The sequence below is a fragment of the Staurois parvus genome, unplaced genomic scaffold (genome assembly GCF_062004578.1).
Source record: "Staurois parvus isolate SC_StPar_1 unplaced genomic scaffold, SC_StPar_1.0 ptg000894l, whole genome shotgun sequence".
NCBI classification, from domain to species: Eukaryota; Metazoa; Chordata; class Amphibia; order Anura; family Ranidae; genus Staurois; species Staurois parvus.
The window spans coordinates 2,808,420-2,824,590 of NW_028318690.1; the positions used below are offsets into that span (position 1 = coordinate 2,808,420).

The 16,171-nt window shown below is 38.8% G+C and overlaps 1 protein-coding gene across 4 annotated transcripts in view; it reads left to right on the forward strand.

Annotated features, from left to right (window-relative positions):
* Positions 1 to 16,171, forward strand: part of SORBS1 (sorbin and SH3 domain containing 1) — a 177,341-nt gene that overhangs the window by 54,823 nt on the left and 106,347 nt on the right. For all 4 annotated transcript variants that reach the window (XM_089656208.1, XM_089656211.1, XM_089656209.1 and 1 more), the window contains 3 exons: positions 2,721 to 2,750; positions 8,582 to 8,760; positions 12,826 to 12,889. In XM_089656208.1, coding sequence (XP_089512334.1) covers positions 2,721 to 2,750; positions 8,582 to 8,760; positions 12,826 to 12,889 — 273 coding nt within the window. The remainder of the gene's footprint in view (positions 1 to 2,720; positions 2,751 to 8,581; positions 8,761 to 12,825; positions 12,890 to 16,171) is intronic.

Genomic DNA, 16,171 nt, shown 5'->3' on the forward strand with positions numbered 1-16,171 from the left:
TACAACATGTAATTGTTAGTTGACCTCTCTGCCCACTTACTACACAAGAACCCATGGAATGTCACAGCTCCTGATTTCAGATTATGCTGACCTCAGCAATGGCATAATCACAGGGCTGTATGCTGCTGGTTCAGAGCAAATACTGTATAGTGCCCAGTGTATGTTTGTGTATTGCATTGGACAAACTCTGTAGCAGCTACGTAGATTGTGTCAGCTGGACTAGTCTGCAGCTCATCATTTTTCCATCTTTGATCTTAAATATACTACAGTCCAGTATAGTGGTTTATTATTCAATGTGTGTTTACAGGCTAGGAAACCAGAGTTGGCATATTGTACAGTTACCAAGAGATCTGGGAGTAGAAGGAAGAGATTTTGTATTTATTAATATTAAATATTGACTTGCATATTCAGCAAGACAGTAAAAAGGGGAAGTAGCCTACAGGAACAGGTAAACAATGTAACCATTTTTGCAATGGGATAATTTCTTATTCTTATGACTGAATAAACTTGCTTATGCTCATATTAATGACATAAACAATAATATCAGCAGAGCATTCTATGTGATAATCTTTTCATGTAGTGCTCAAACAATTGAACAGCAGATCTAAGGTCTCACTGGAAAGCTGAGTTCACCTGACCACCCAGATCTGTACATATATTTTAATCATTTTAACCTACACATTGTGCCATGTGTGCATGGACATTCTCTTGTATTTTTCCCATAATGCTTTTAAAGTTTGGCTCTCGTGCAGAAGATCTGTATATGTTAGAGCCGGCCAGTGATGGATCATGGCAAGGGTGTTTTGGGTATTGATATGTAGTACCCCCTGCGCTATTATAAGGTTAAGATGCTAAGCAGCCAGCACTTAAGTGCCACAACCCAGGCACCAAACACAGTCAGAGAATGAAAAACATAAAACAGTGCAGCGCTACAAGAGAACATATAATATATGCTAATCCAATAATATATCTTATCCCTTATCAGAATATAGTACTGTGGTCACTCCCAGTAACATTAACAATACTAAGTCCTTGAGTGTCCTAATAAGTGAAACACAACAAATCTTCATGCAGGTGCTCCAAACTGAGTGTGAATCCACAGTGACAGGGGTGCCCCCTCACCTTCCTGCCCAGGCCCCTCAGGACCAATGAGCTAAAAGTGCCTCTTTTTGCTCCTCCAAACCGTGGAATCCTCCTCAGCAATGGGTAGTAGCCTGTAGCTTATAGGAATAAGGGGGTCTACATTTTTCTTGTGGTCAAAACCTAAGTAAATTCTATGTTGGTTAGTTTTTAATAAAGTGAGGAAGAATTAGATTTTTGGTCAGCTATAGTTGTGACATATTGGGGAGATGTCCCTGTGAGGCCCATACAAACATTTTGGGGAGCTGAAAGTTCAGAAAACCATAAAAATGTTTTCAGAAACTCTATCCAATCTCAGATAGATAGATAGATAGATAGATAGTGTGTGTCTCCACATTCAAGAGATTTCCCATCACTTCCCGTCCTGACATGAATTAATTGGAAATGTCCTCATAGAGAGCACTTGAAAAGGTGACTCCTTAGTGGGATTCATAATATAGAAAGTTATAAATTGGATTATCGCAGTTTTCAAAAACTATTATACAAAATAGTTTATAGAGTGAGGTTCCTTGAGTGCTGTGCAGCCTCAAGATTGTTTTACACAAAACTATGTGGGCAGTCACCAAAACTGAATGGTGCAACATCTGGTGCAGCTCTAGATAGAAACCAATCAAATTCCAGGCTTTATTGTCAAAACGTAACTGCAAAAGCTGAAGTTAGAAGCTGATTGGCTACCATGCACAGTTGCACCAGATTCTGAGTACACCAGTTTTAGTAAATCTTCCCTTGTGTGTCATCAGCATACCTTCCTCTTCATTAGGCAAAATTCTTTTAAATTCTTCTTCTTTACCGTGACTGTTGTTGTGTGGATATATTTAATTCATCATTCGATTTGACAATGTTATTATGAGACTATGTTGTTAATTAGGGTTGAATTGCCTGAACTTTCACTGTATAATTAGTTTGCTCACTGTCTAAGACATCTTCCTAATATTGCAGACAGTTATTTTTTAATACAATTTACAATTTCATTGTTGAACTTTTTTACAGTATCTTAGTGCACTGTTCTCAGTATCTCTATAAAGCTGAACTCCATGCAGATATCTAATGTAGTTATGTATTCGCTAAAAAATAACTAAATGTATTTTAAAATACAGCTGGTATAAGTACCTGCCTCTGTCTTTATGTTTGCTTCCTGTAATACCTGCACAGCAGCACTTCGGCTGAGAGAGGAAGGGATGGCTGTGTCAGCCAATTAGACCCTATTTTGTAGCTGAGCACTGTCAATCCCACTGAAGGAACATGCTTACTGGAATGGAGGAGCACACAGATGACCTCTACTTCTTCATTATCTAGTTAACAGACTGGGCAGGAGGATTACATCACTGTTTTTATTTTGTTAGCTGTTTGGCTGGAGTTCAGCTTTGATACCTGTTGCTTTTATTGCCAGTGCTGCTTTTGGGATGTTTTTCTTCTTTATCCTTTTGATTCTGCCACTCACTTTTCTTGGTGTGTCCTTCACAGACAGTATTGCTCTCTAATGTCACAGTGATCTCTGATTGTTTCATAGATCTCAGATTTGCTATGCATGGTTTTAATACACACTTGTCTTACACATTTTCTCTGCTTTTTTATCACAGAGCAGCAAAAACGTCTTAGTAGCTTGCAAGGTATGACACCAATGCTATCCACACCTGTCATGTGCTTTGCTTTATTTAGTACTTAATGCAGTGCACCTTAGGACTTACTGTATAATTGGTCTAAGACTTTAATCTGAATATGCTCAAAAAATTGGATCTAAAATGTATATTGTTATAGTGCATATGTTGTTTATAAAAATGTTGTCTTGCAGTCTATGCCAATGTCTTTTAACATGCTTCTGTTTTACCACTTTTGAGACAATTGAATGTAAAGGTTATTAAATGGGCCTGATTAACGAAACATAGAGTGAAGAAAAGTTGAGGAGGTATTCACAGCAGCCAGATCCAATGATGTAAATCATAGTGGATAAAAGCTAAATCCTTAATGATTGCAGTTTTGTCCATCTTTTTAAATTGGATATGGTAAATTAAACCTGTATTTAGCAAAACATAAAGGATGTTGCTGTTGTTGACTACCTCCTAAAATGCTAGCTGCCTTGCTCCTTCAGACCTTGAACATGCAGCATGTGAAGTCAGAGGTCTTGATCTGCCTACTTGTTCCCATCAGGGCTGGGACAAAATGAGGGCAGAAGGGGCACACTGGAAGCTTTGGCCGCTCCATTCTCCTGCTCCTCGTTGACAGGAATGACTGCAGCTTCACTCATATCAGAAGGAGCAGGGGGAAGGATTCTGCTTTCTCCTCCCTCCAATAGCATCTGGCTGTGGGCAGACGAGAGTGGGTGCTTACTGAGAATGCACATTCTTCTCAGAAGGCCACTGCTGCGAAGTGAGGGCAGACTACCCTTCTACCGTTCTATCCTTGTCATGTGACATACCACATGACCAGGGATGGGAAGAAGGAGAAGCTGCCTTTATTCCTGGTGGGTGCTGCACTAAGAAGGAAGTCTGAACTGAGTGAGTATATGGAAGGTGGGGGACAACTCAGCCCCACACTCTCCCCCTCCTCCTCAGAACCCCCCAAGAGCTACTTACTGACTTAAAGCCCTTCACCCCCCCTCCCTTCCTGCAAACATTGCGGCGTAGAGCGCTGTGCGTGCTGCTATTAGCCCCATCCCCATTTTCACCCCACGAAGGAAAGGGTGGTGCGCAATTTGCCATTTTTTTCCCAGGCACTGGATGACCTTGACCCAGCACTGGCACTGGTTCCTAATAAGTAACTTATTACTATCTATAGCTATTGATTTAGCTCAACAGCCAGGCAACAAAAATTTTCAAAAGGTGGTCAGCAATGGCAGCCTCCATATTCTGTTAGTAATAAGCAGTTAATTGCTAATTAAGTAAATTAGAGGAAAAATGCAGTGCTCTGTCTTGTGGATCATCAACAACTGAGGAGAGATCTTGGTTCATAGTCCTTAAGAGATATAATTCCCCAGAAGCATTCTGGACACATTAAAAAAAAATCACTTATAGCTATATTTGGCTTTTATAGCACAGCATTTTAAAGTAAAAATGATAATCCAGCCATCTCTGCCACCAGTTCAATGTATATGCCGACTCTTTACTCCCTCACAACCAATGTATTGTGCGACCATCTGGTCTCAACAGTCAGTCACAGTTTTCTTTCTCTAGGTGATTGCTTGGAATTGCTAGTTGCTGGTGATTTTTGAAGGATGTGTAATGGCCGTGATCTCTAGCGGTCTCTTGTAACGTGTGTCCAGTCTCTGGCAGTTTCCTGCAACATGTCTGCAGTCCACAACCACATCTTTAGCAGGTTTGCAGTCTTTGACCATCTCCTGTAGCGTGCCCACAGTCTCTTTCCATTTCCTATGCGGTCCTTTTGCCGCACATGAGGTCCCCTGTTCAAATAAGTTGACTACCACTGCTCTTCTTCTATAATGCTAAGACAATTCAGATTTTTTAGAGGAGCATTACTACCTATGCTTTTTAGATGTGGATAACTGCACCTAACACAGCATCAAAAGTGCTTGGAAAGTTAGGTAGCATTATTTTCAAAGGCAATTTTTTATTAGTACTTTGTTTGCTATCATTTACTTGTAGTCTCCAGAAAGCACACCTTCTATGGGGTGAATGGTACCACATGTGAAACACATGTTAAACAGACCATACAAGTGTGTGCATATATCTACACAACAGTGCATCTCTACCTTAATACATCAATCAGAAACGCAAGAAGAGCGCTTAAAAATACACAGCGGTGCATTAAATATTTATAATGTGTTGCAAATGGGCCTTTCTAAACTAGCTGTGCTGCTCTGAACATGTCACGATAAGTAATAAACAGTTATTAGTCGCCCTCTAGTGGGAAATATGTCATTTTTGTGTGATAGAGTAGTGTATAGATGCTCGACCATTCGTGTATTTACAGTGCAGCAGGACATATTGTGGAGTATGTCACATTTTACAATGTCAGATGCTTCAGTCAGCTTCATTAAAACACAGAAACCATGTATGCTGCAGAATATGAAAAGGTCACCTGCCAGCTTGCTGTAATTACAGCATTCCTGTATTATTAATGTTTTATTCTCTGACACCTCGTATTGGAATTTTCGGTGTCTGGCTAAGTGAGTGGAATAAGCTGTGCAAATGTCTGGAATAAATTTGAGATGCAGTATAATTGCTGCTGTCACAGGAATTAAACCATCTGAATGTAATGAGTGTAGCGTTCTAGTAACTGCGACACGATTTGCTGGCAAACCACATGATTAAAATATTCAGCTGCTCCTTCTTGCCTGATTGGAAATTAGAATTTGGAAGCATAGGTTTCTGGATGCTAATTGCTAACTGGCATGACAATAAATGTAGGCATGTTAATTAAGGTGGTTCTAAAGGCTGAAGGTTTTAGAACTGCATGCATTCTATGCATGAAAGTAAAAAACCTTCAGTGTGCAGCTCCCCCCTCAGTACTCCCAATGCTTACCTGAGCCCAATCTAGATCCAGTGATGTACATGAGAGCAGTGGCTCTCCTGGGTCTTTCCCTCCTCATTGGCTGAGACACAGCAGCAGGAGACTTTGGCTATCGATCACAGACAGTGAGGAGGGAGTGGGGGGTGCGGCAGAGCCACGCTTTGTGGCTTGGGAGCGAGCACGCATGAGTGCCCCCAGAGTAAGCAGCTTGCTAAGGGGGTACTTGGGGGTGGGGGACAGGAGCCAGAAGCATTGGTGGGGGACTTGAGAGGAGGATCAGGGCTGCTCTTTGCAAAACCGTTGCACAGAGGTGGTAAGTATGACATGTTTGTTATTTTTTTAAATCTGAAACTTTATTATCGCGTTAAATCCCTAATGTTCGTATATGCAATTGGCGGAGCATATTTATACATAATTGATTTGGTAAAAGTTAGTATTCTGTATGTTTGTCTACTTGTTAGAAATACCTAATAATACCTATTAAAGTGGACCTTCCAGCAACTTTGAGTCCATTCTTAAATATCTGACATTTCACAAAATATGATAGTAATATAATTTTAAAAAAAGTTGTACCTTTTATTATTAAAAAGTCGTCTTTAGACTTCATCATTCTGCTGCAGCCAGGAGGAAGCATTTCCTCAAACTTCTCTACACTGACCAGACTGCAACACTGTAACCATTTAGCAAGTCACAAAGTGTGAACACAGTCAATAATTGCACAATCCCCAGGATGTACATGGTTGTTCTATTTCTGGGCCAGCTTCTTAATCTGGTTATACACAGCGATGATTTCAGCTGGTTCCTGATGATTTGGATGAGATTCACTACATGGGTGATCCTATTGGCACTTTCCTGCTTGACATCCTTCAATTGAAAATTTTAAGGAAAAAGGTGGAAAGTTGAGGTCCAAAGAGTACCTGCATCCAATTACAATTGCACTTTGCAAAGTGCAAATTCTGTTTACCTTCAGTAAATAAACCACTTTAGCTGCAGTGGGAGATTTGCTATATCTGGGCTGTTTAGCATGGATGGAGGAATCTGGGTTTTTTTCTGGATTTTTTTTTTGTTAAGCTCATTTGGATAAAGGAAAAAAACAGGAAAAACATCTATGAATGTATGGACAGCTTTATTTTGTACAGGATGTAAATGTTGATCTTGAATAGTGCCCTAACAAAGACTGTGCCCTCCTTATGGAAAGAGAGAATATGGCATAGTTGTCAGGGGAAGTACTGTGATACCTGCCAGAAGCAATATTTACCCATGTCACATTTACACATTACTTACCATGTGCGCATGTAAAACATAGATCTGATTCTAGGTTCACTTTATCCAAACTTGCTGCTTCTAGTATGTTTACTTATAAGCTCAAAATTGGAGGGTTCTCCTGTCCATGATTGAAGACCAGTAAGTGCCTTTGGTCTATCTGTGTGTAGCAAAGTTTTTGGCACATAAAGTTTTTTTACTATAGTTGGTAAGTCTTTTTAAGCATGTAAGACACTTGGGTGTCATGCCTTAATACCATTCCTAGGTTGATTTTTGTCTCACTGAGTTCTGCTTTCAGTGATGACAATAGTGACAAAATGCTTTATATCAGATTTCTCAGTCATGCCAAATACGATGAATGCATGGCTGGATTGGAATCTAATGTCTGGAAACATGTTTCTAGACATTTTTGAGTTTCTAAAGTCAAAAATAATTAAGAAACACCAAAATATGTGATATTATAAATGAATCATTCTAAGGGATTTAAGAAAAAAAACAGCTTGAGCCAGAAGTCTTGTGCTTTGAGGCTTGGTTTCTAATAATGACTCTAATTCATTGTAGAGATTCAGAATTATTTATGAAATGCATTGAGTGGGAGTTTATTTGCTAAGCACCAACTAAAAGATAAACTGTTTTTCAGCAGCAAAAAATAGCATACATAAAATTACTATAATAAAATGACCATAAGTTCAGTAACCAGTCAGAATTATTTTTTACTAAAGATAAACTAGTACATGATGAATTCTGAATTGAATTTTTTATTAAATTGTGCTACTGTGAAACAGATTTGGTTAGCTGGAATGTTGTACCATAGCTCCCAACTGTCCCTGATTTGGAGGGACTGTCCCTCTTTTGGTGGGGCCTATGTATAAAATAATTGATTTGGTAAAAGTCCCTCTTTCATCCTCCTTTTTCCCTTATTTTGGTCTATTGTACATACCCATTTAAAAATGTTTTACAGTGCTAAACCTTTAATACATTTTCAAAGTTTTTGCATTTGTACATTTCAAAAGTTAGTATAAAGGAATAGTAGTGGTAAAAAAAAGCACTTTTGGGCTTAACCAATCATTTTTGTATATTCTGCATGTAACCTGGGGTGTGTCTTTTGCCCACATACTTTTTGTTACTAGATAATAACCCTCTTTCTCATCTTGGAAAGTTGAGTAGTGTGTAGTATCCCATAACTGCCAATCATAATCCATTTTGTATATTGCACAGTCTTTGGCTAAATGAATTCTAATTGTATGCCATGGGTCACTAAACCTAAAAATAAATATCCTTTATGTATAATGAATAACATACAATTACTCAAAAAAGTATGACAAATAACATACAATTACTCAAAAAAGTTAACGGAAAAAAAAAAGTATAAAGTAAAAGAAAAAAACAGGCAGACTCGATGGACCACTCGGTCTTTTTTCTACTGTCACGTTTCTCTGTTTCTACACAAGTAAATACCCACGTGGTATGTCCTTGTATTATAATAGATTTTTTTTTTGTTTCTTGATATTCTCTGACCTGAAGGTGAAGCATTGTTCTGTAGAAATAATGACACTTTAGCCATCACATGCTCTCACTAACACTTCTGGAATGTATTTTTCCAGCATGTTTTTCATTTCCACTGTGATCATTCTGTAGTATAGTTATTTTGTCCTGTTTGTGAACATGCCATGTCACCAGTGTCATGAGATGTCTTTGTGTCTGCTCACAGATCCTGTGCTGGATGGCTCTACCAATGGGAAAACAGAGCCAGTAATTGTGCCGGAGAGAAAACGTCCAGAAAGTAATCCCCCTGTGCAGAAAGCAGCCATGGACAATACAAAAAGAGAAGCCCGTTTTCTTCATCACATAGGAGATATGTCAGTGGAGGACATAGGCATTCCTCTCCGGGTAGGATGTCACCCAATGCATTGACTGTGATTTAGTTGTGTTAATAGTAAATACTAAGTATTCCAAAATGACACTGACCCAGTTAAGCTACAAAAATCATGATGTAATATTTGATTGCTATGGGTAACACAGATACTTTACTTTATTTATTCCAGGTACTTATATAGCGCCGTCAATTTACGCAGCGCTTTACATACATATATTGTACATTCTCATCAGTCCCTAACCCTCAAGGGGCGTACAATCTAAGGTCCCTAACTCACATTCATACATACACATACTAGGGCCAATATAGACAGGATCCAATTAACCTACCAGCATGTCTTTGGAGTGTGGGAGGAAACCGGAGTACCCGGAGGAAACCCATGCAGGCACAGGAAGAACAGGCAAACTCCAGGCAGGAGGTGCCGTGGCTGGGATTCGAACCAATGACCCTAGTACTGCCAGGCGGAAGTGCTAACCATTTAGCCACTGTGCTGCCCACTTTCTGTCACTTTAGCTGTAATAGTGGCTATATTATGTTTTCAACAAAATGTAGTGGGTAGTTTATAGTATTGTATGTGCATTATTATGGAGATTTATATTCATTTCTAGATTTGCATTTCTTTAGAATGTAAATTTGTTGCTATTTCTACACAAATTATGCCATAGAAGTTATATACTTAATTTTTCAGTGTGTGTCTGTCAGCTGGTTTGTTTATATGTTCTTATTTCAAATCTACTAAAATAAAATAAATTCTACTGTATGTCTCATCTGCAGTAAATTAATTATGGTCAGCATTGGATACTGGTTCCAATCTAGAGGACCAGCTAGAGAAATAATGTAGCTTTTCCTTTCATCGAAGTACTTGTATTTAAAACAAAACTCAAGGAAATATCTTTGATCCAGTCATATGTTGGTCCCGCTAGGCTTGGTGTAAGTAACAATATTTGATATCAAGAAGGTTCTGTGTAGTAGTCCACACTATATACTGTGATATACGTGATCTTCCAAGTGCAGCAGATTACCAATTCACACCCTTAATGCAGAGAGCAACTCATTTGGAACTCTCGCCATTCAGAGGAGGCCTTATATTTTTTGAATGAATGCAAGATACTCTCTGATTGGACTAGGTAGAGAGCAGGGATGGATGATGTCACAATTTCCAACTTGTCTATTGAGAAAATGTCTTGCAATCAGTGAAAAAATTGCAAGGCTGTCTCTGAATGGTGGTGGTGCCCAGCAAGGAACTCTCTGTGTTCAGTGTGAAGAGGAAAAGCCACTGGAGAAGCACCTGGTAGATCATGGCTCTCACTGTATGTAGTGTAGACTGCTACCGTGATTTTCAGCATCCCCCAGCTACCTTCCAGATATGGATACTTACATCAAGCCAAGCTGGACCAATGCGTGTGTGTGTGCAAAAAAGATCATTTCTGGAATTCAGCTTTGTGTAATGAGAAGGTGAAAGAGACCCCCCAGCTTAAACTTTTTGCATTAGTTAAATTGAAAAGGTGAACAATTGGGGCTATCAGCAGAGTTTCTTGAAACCTGGAGAGGGCTGGGGAAAATGATTGGCTTTGATCCAAAGCAAAGAACAGACACAAGACATACCATCTTCACTGTATCAAATGCTGCATGCAAATGAAAGTGTGCTGCAATGTGCACTGTACTTTTGTTTCCATCCCCATTTTTTTTCATTAATAATTCTGAGTTGCCTGCAAAAGTGCTGAAAGATCCTAAGAAGGGGAAAAAGTCAGTAATGCTGGACAAACTTCTGCATCCATCAATGTTGTATTGCTGGTCATAAACGTTCTGGTAATTACAAGCACCACTCACAATTTAGCATCTCCTGTAAAGACTGGGGGATTATAAACATTTTGAGGGGTAATAGGAAGCTTACTGAAGGGTTGGCAGATAGTTTCCAGCTCAATGTTGTAGACAAGATCTATCTATGCGCAGCCTATGAAGCAAAAGTATAGAACATGAATGGTTTGTGTATGTGTTTGTCTTCCTGTGGTGGTTTCATAGTTGTTTTACCATATCAAAGGGACATACCAGTCAGTACAGTCTTCCAGCTCAGTGGGCTGGATGGAGCATGAAGGCAAAGATTTGCACATGCTTATACACAACCCATTATGTTATTTTAGACCCTGGCATCTGAATTAAAGAATAAGTGCACCCAAAACTGATATCTTCATCCTATAATGAACTAAGTTCTGCTAACATTTTAGTGATGGAGATCTCTGTGTGAATTTGCTCTTCCCCGCTTCTCCAAACACACTGCAGCTTTGTTTTCTTTCTCGTGCTTATGATCAGAATTATTTTAAATAGACTGTATATCAAGTTGGAATCTTGGGGAGAAACCTTCTTTCCTCCAGTTGTGTGATGGCTGAATATTCACCACCTCAATCCAGAGATGAGGCTTGAAAATGGCTTTTGGTGCATGCACTGTGTACAGTATATGTGACCTGACAGGGACAGGGGCTTTCGGGGGGGGGGGGGGGGGACTGCAGGCTAGCCTCTTACCCCTCTAAAAGCCCCTGTCCCGGTTGGGTCTGTCACAGTATATACAAGTCTTTGGACTAGGGAAATGTAAGAACTTGTATCTGTGCAATTGTTCACATCTGAACTGCTTTTCTTTTCCCATACAAGGCAATATGAATTCAAAAACAGCTCCATAAAGTGGTTGTAATCTCTTACATATACCCAGAGAAGTGACTAGCCTCAGGTGATACACAGAGGTAAAACCAATCCTTCTACTTACGTTGTACCTATTTATTTGCAGTCCTCTTCTCCACATCTGTTCAAAGTGCAGAATTTACACCGCTTGTCTGAGCTTCCAGAATGCAGGGGGTGGGGATCTGAAGTCAAACACTGCACAGCTCAGAGAGGAGAGCTCTGAGAGCTGATTGGAGGGATGGGACACCCCACTCCACACAGCACACAGAAAACATGCAGAGCTGAAGCTGTCATTTACAGGCTGTGTGCCAAAGCTCCCCCCCCGTCTCCTATCTTTTGGAGTTGGGAAAACCTGTCAGAAGTGACTCAATGCATATAGTAGAGAACAAGGCAGCAGGGAGAAATCACATTCAGTACTTTGACTTGAGGCTAGTACACAGTATAGAAGGATATGCTTTGTTCATATTTCATGTCAGAGGTTTACAACCATTTTAAGCAGCTTAAAAGAAAACTGAAGCATATCAGAAGCAAGTCAAAGAAACTCAGGAAGCACCTAAAAGCATTCTTAATATGGCCTCATGAACATTTGCATATGAATTTAGGCTGAATATATACTACCAAATGTCTCCAATGTCGCTTTGGTACACTTGAGGCTGTTTTTTCTTTGTTTACACTTATGTGTGTTTACAAATCGTATGCGTGTGTAAACTCATTCTATTGGCTACAATATTTATTTATCCTAGCTACTAGAATAAATATACGTGCATATGCATGCATTTAGGTGCATTTGCACATAAATTATGCTCATCGGCTTCTCACTGAACGCAGCGTTTGGGCAGGCTTTTTTTTCTGCCTGTTCCTAAAATACACTGCTCTTAAAATATGGATCTAAACACCTAATGCGCATGGCCAGATAGCCTAACACTGAACTGAGTTTTAAGGAATAAAAAAAAAATATGCTGGACACCTATAAAAGTAGAGATTTTTACTCTTGTGTGCATGAGGCCTATGACTGACTTCTGAGTTTTCTGCCTTTGTACATGAACCCTAATGGTTGAAGTAATAAAATCGCTTTTCTTGGTTGTGTGGGATAAACAGCTCTGCTATGGGGGCTGCAAATGCTGCTGGTATGGTACATCAAAGCCAGCCAGGAAAAAGTGTGTCCTCTGTTAAATCTTGTGTACAGTGTGCTGTACTTCTGGCATAAGATGAAGCCATTTTTTTATTCTATGAAATCCTACGATTTATGGATTTGGAATACATTCAGGTATTAAAATTTCTCTTTTAAGTAAATCCTGTATATGGGGAATTTGTCTTTTGTTTATAGCTTGTTATATATCATTTGTAAGTGTTCCTTAATTACATAATTTCTGCTAAAGACTGACAAACATTATTCTCTTTTACAGAACACGGAGAGATCAAAGGACTGGTACAAGACCATGTTCAAGCAGATCCACAAGTTAAACAGAGGTAATGACTAGTGCTTAGAGCTTTCTACCAAAACTATATGTATTCTGCTCTGATTTACATGCACTACTCTATTAAAGCTAGCACTGCAGTAGTTGATATGACTGACAGGGCTCACTACTGTGTTTAAAAGGCCCTTTATTTAGAAATTAAACTTTTGATCAATCTACATGTATGTCATTTCGCAAAGCCAACTTAATGGAAGGTCTTGTGTTTGAATCGCAAGAAGGACTGGTAGATCTAGCTTATCCAATTTGCTTTTGCTTGTTACAGTGTTGTCATTTATGAAAGTGTTATCTGCATTCAGAAGCAGGTTGAAATTAAAATAACTAAAGGCTTCTTCAACTCCACCATACAGCTCATTTTTCTTCAAGTATAGTTGTATTGTGCGCCTTAAAAAAAAAAACCACACCGTCTTTTTCCTGAGCAGCCTGTATTTCTCCTGAGGGTAATTGTGGGTTTTTCTTTGTATCCCAAACAATTCTTTTGGTAGTTGTGGCTGCAATTTTTCTTGGTCTACCTGACCTTGGTATCAAGATATTCCCAAACTTTCTACTTCTTAATAAGTGATTGAACAGTACTGTCTGGCATATTCAAGGCTTTGGATATCTTTGTATATCTTTTTCCATCTTTATAAAGTTCTATTACTTTGTTACGTAGGTCTTTTTACAATTCTTTTCTGCTCCCCATGGCTCAGTGCATCCATATGAAAGCTAAATAACTATTAATTATTTATACACACACTAACTGATATTTAAAAAGTCACGGATGTGGGACATTAACCTTTAATTGCTATATTAACCTGTGTGTGCCACCTTGTGTGTCTGTACCAAGGCCAAACATTCCAGGGTATGTGAACTTTTGATCAGGGCCATTTGGGTGATTTCTGTTATGATTTAAAAAGGAGCCAAACAACTATGTGATAATAAATGATTGCTATCCTTAAATAAAAGACAGGGTTTTTTTGGCATGATCAGTCAAATTTTCAATATAAATGCCAAAATTTCACAATTTCTTTCAGGGTATGCAAACTTTTGATTACAATTGTATATCAAACTAAAATCTTTCTTAGTGTGTGATAGAGTGAGAAAGGTTAGAATTTTTGGAAGTTTTTTCCTTTGCCTTCTGTCTCCCTGATAAGAAGATTTTCTATTTCTCATGGTCACCATAATGACAAGGACATAAAGTGATAGCAAATCCAAAATTTTACAGTTCTCACCAGAACAAGGGGTGGGGGGACATCTGCTCATGGGGATACCTGTTCTGGTGACATATGTCTAACATGGGTGTTCCTGTTATTTTGGAGAGAGTTTCGTTTACAAATTGTCATGGCAGAAAGGGATAAGAATTTCAGCAATGGGACACAGCGACCAAAATAAAAACAATACAACTTCCCTGCACTTTCAGTAAATATCCAAAGTTAAACAATCTTTGAGTAGATTAGAGTAAAAATTGTAAAAATTGTTTAGTACAAGTTACTGAAATTTGACTTTGGAATAAGTTTGGTTGTATTTAATGATTGCAGTGTTCCCCTCTTTGTTTATTGTGAAGTTCTTTTGCTTTCCTATTTTATTAATATGATTGCAGCTCTGTCCATTGTATTGACGGTCCATGAAATGTCTGCTGGTCTGTGCTTGATCCTTGATTTTAATAGCTGTGTGCTTGTGATGTCAGGAATAATTTACGTCTTAAGTATTTACTATCATGGTAGTTATTTTGTTCATTAGTGATTTAATGGTATTTTAATTCTGCCTGTTTGCAGTTAATGGGCTTACAGTTTGCAGGCACCAAGCCATTACAAAACAAAGTTCCCCTTATCTTAATAAATCACAGTTGTGTGCAGTAATCTCTGGCACATATAAATAATCTGAAGTCTTTATCTGTAGGCAATTAAATAACTTCCAGTAATAAATGTGCGTTCGGAAGTCACAGACTGCCACGTTGGTGTAAATTATACTGCTATATCCTGCATAGAAAGCACATCAAGCCAGTATTTACAGTTTTTGTAGTAACTTTTTTTTGTAAAAAAATAAAATGAGTCAATCAGACTGTAATAGACATAGGGTTTAAAAAGGCCTATAAATAGGCCAAGTAATATTTTCTGACCTTTGTTTTTTCAGTTATGAATATTTTAGTGTATTCAATTTTTTTCTGAAGTGGCAACAAAGGGAAGTTAAAGTGGAGCTTCAGTCAAGATGTAAAAAAAAAAGTCAGCAGCTACAAAAATGGTAGCTGCTTTTACTTTCACCAGCTGTCCTCTGTCCCCGACACCGGCATCTTAAGTGTGGGCACCTGGCTGTGGCTTCACAGCTGGGTGCCCACTGCACATGCATGAATGGTGCTGCACCTTGTAAATGGTCCCGTAGTCATCTGGGACTTGTCACAAGTCCCAGAAGACATATGGGGGGGGGGATAACTTCCGCTTCTGATCGCCTAGGCAAGCGTAGCGGAAGTGGGAACGGGCACCTGTCAAAATTGTCAAAAAAGGCTGGACTTCAACCATGTTTGTTTTTTTTCAATTCCATTACATGGGTCATGGGGAGAGCTGACATTTTGGTTCTTGGGTTTAGTTATCTTTGAAGTGTGATAAACGTGAGCAATGCAACAGATCTGAGAATTGATTGTGTAGGTAGTACGTTTCTACACACAGATAATTTTTGACTTTTGCTGTAAGTATTGTTGGTGCACATTTTTAGCGCTCTTTGTCAAATTTCATACCAATCATTATGGCCATGCTTAGAAGCCACAAACATTAATGGGAAGAATAAGAGATACAATAAATAGAACTTCAGGAAGATACAAAAGGTGGGAATCAAAATTATCTTTTTCTTTTCTTTTTATTCTTTTTTTGCTTCTCCCACTGGCTTCTCAGACTACCAGATGTACTGCAGTTACCTCTGCCATATCCCCACTGCCACTGTAAATACACAAGTATAGTGAACCATGGAACAAAACTAGAGTAGAACTTGAAAGGAATCCAAAAAAGGAAAGTGGGAGATCCCACTACTGATTTTTTTTTACATGTGCATTCTTTGGAGTTGTTAATCCTAAGTATTGGTTCAAGTGAGCTCTACATGAAAAATGCAGGGTCTACATACCTTGCAGTTCCTGCCTCCTGAATAAAAATGCTAAAAGGCAAAAAATAAGTAGAACATCAGAAGAAAGGATCAAAAATTATCTTTCACCACAACTTCTGAGATGCTCGTCTTGGCAAAGATGACATCACTTGGAGGGTGGAATTAAGGCAGATAGAGTAAACACTGGTAAAATATCATTTTATGTGCA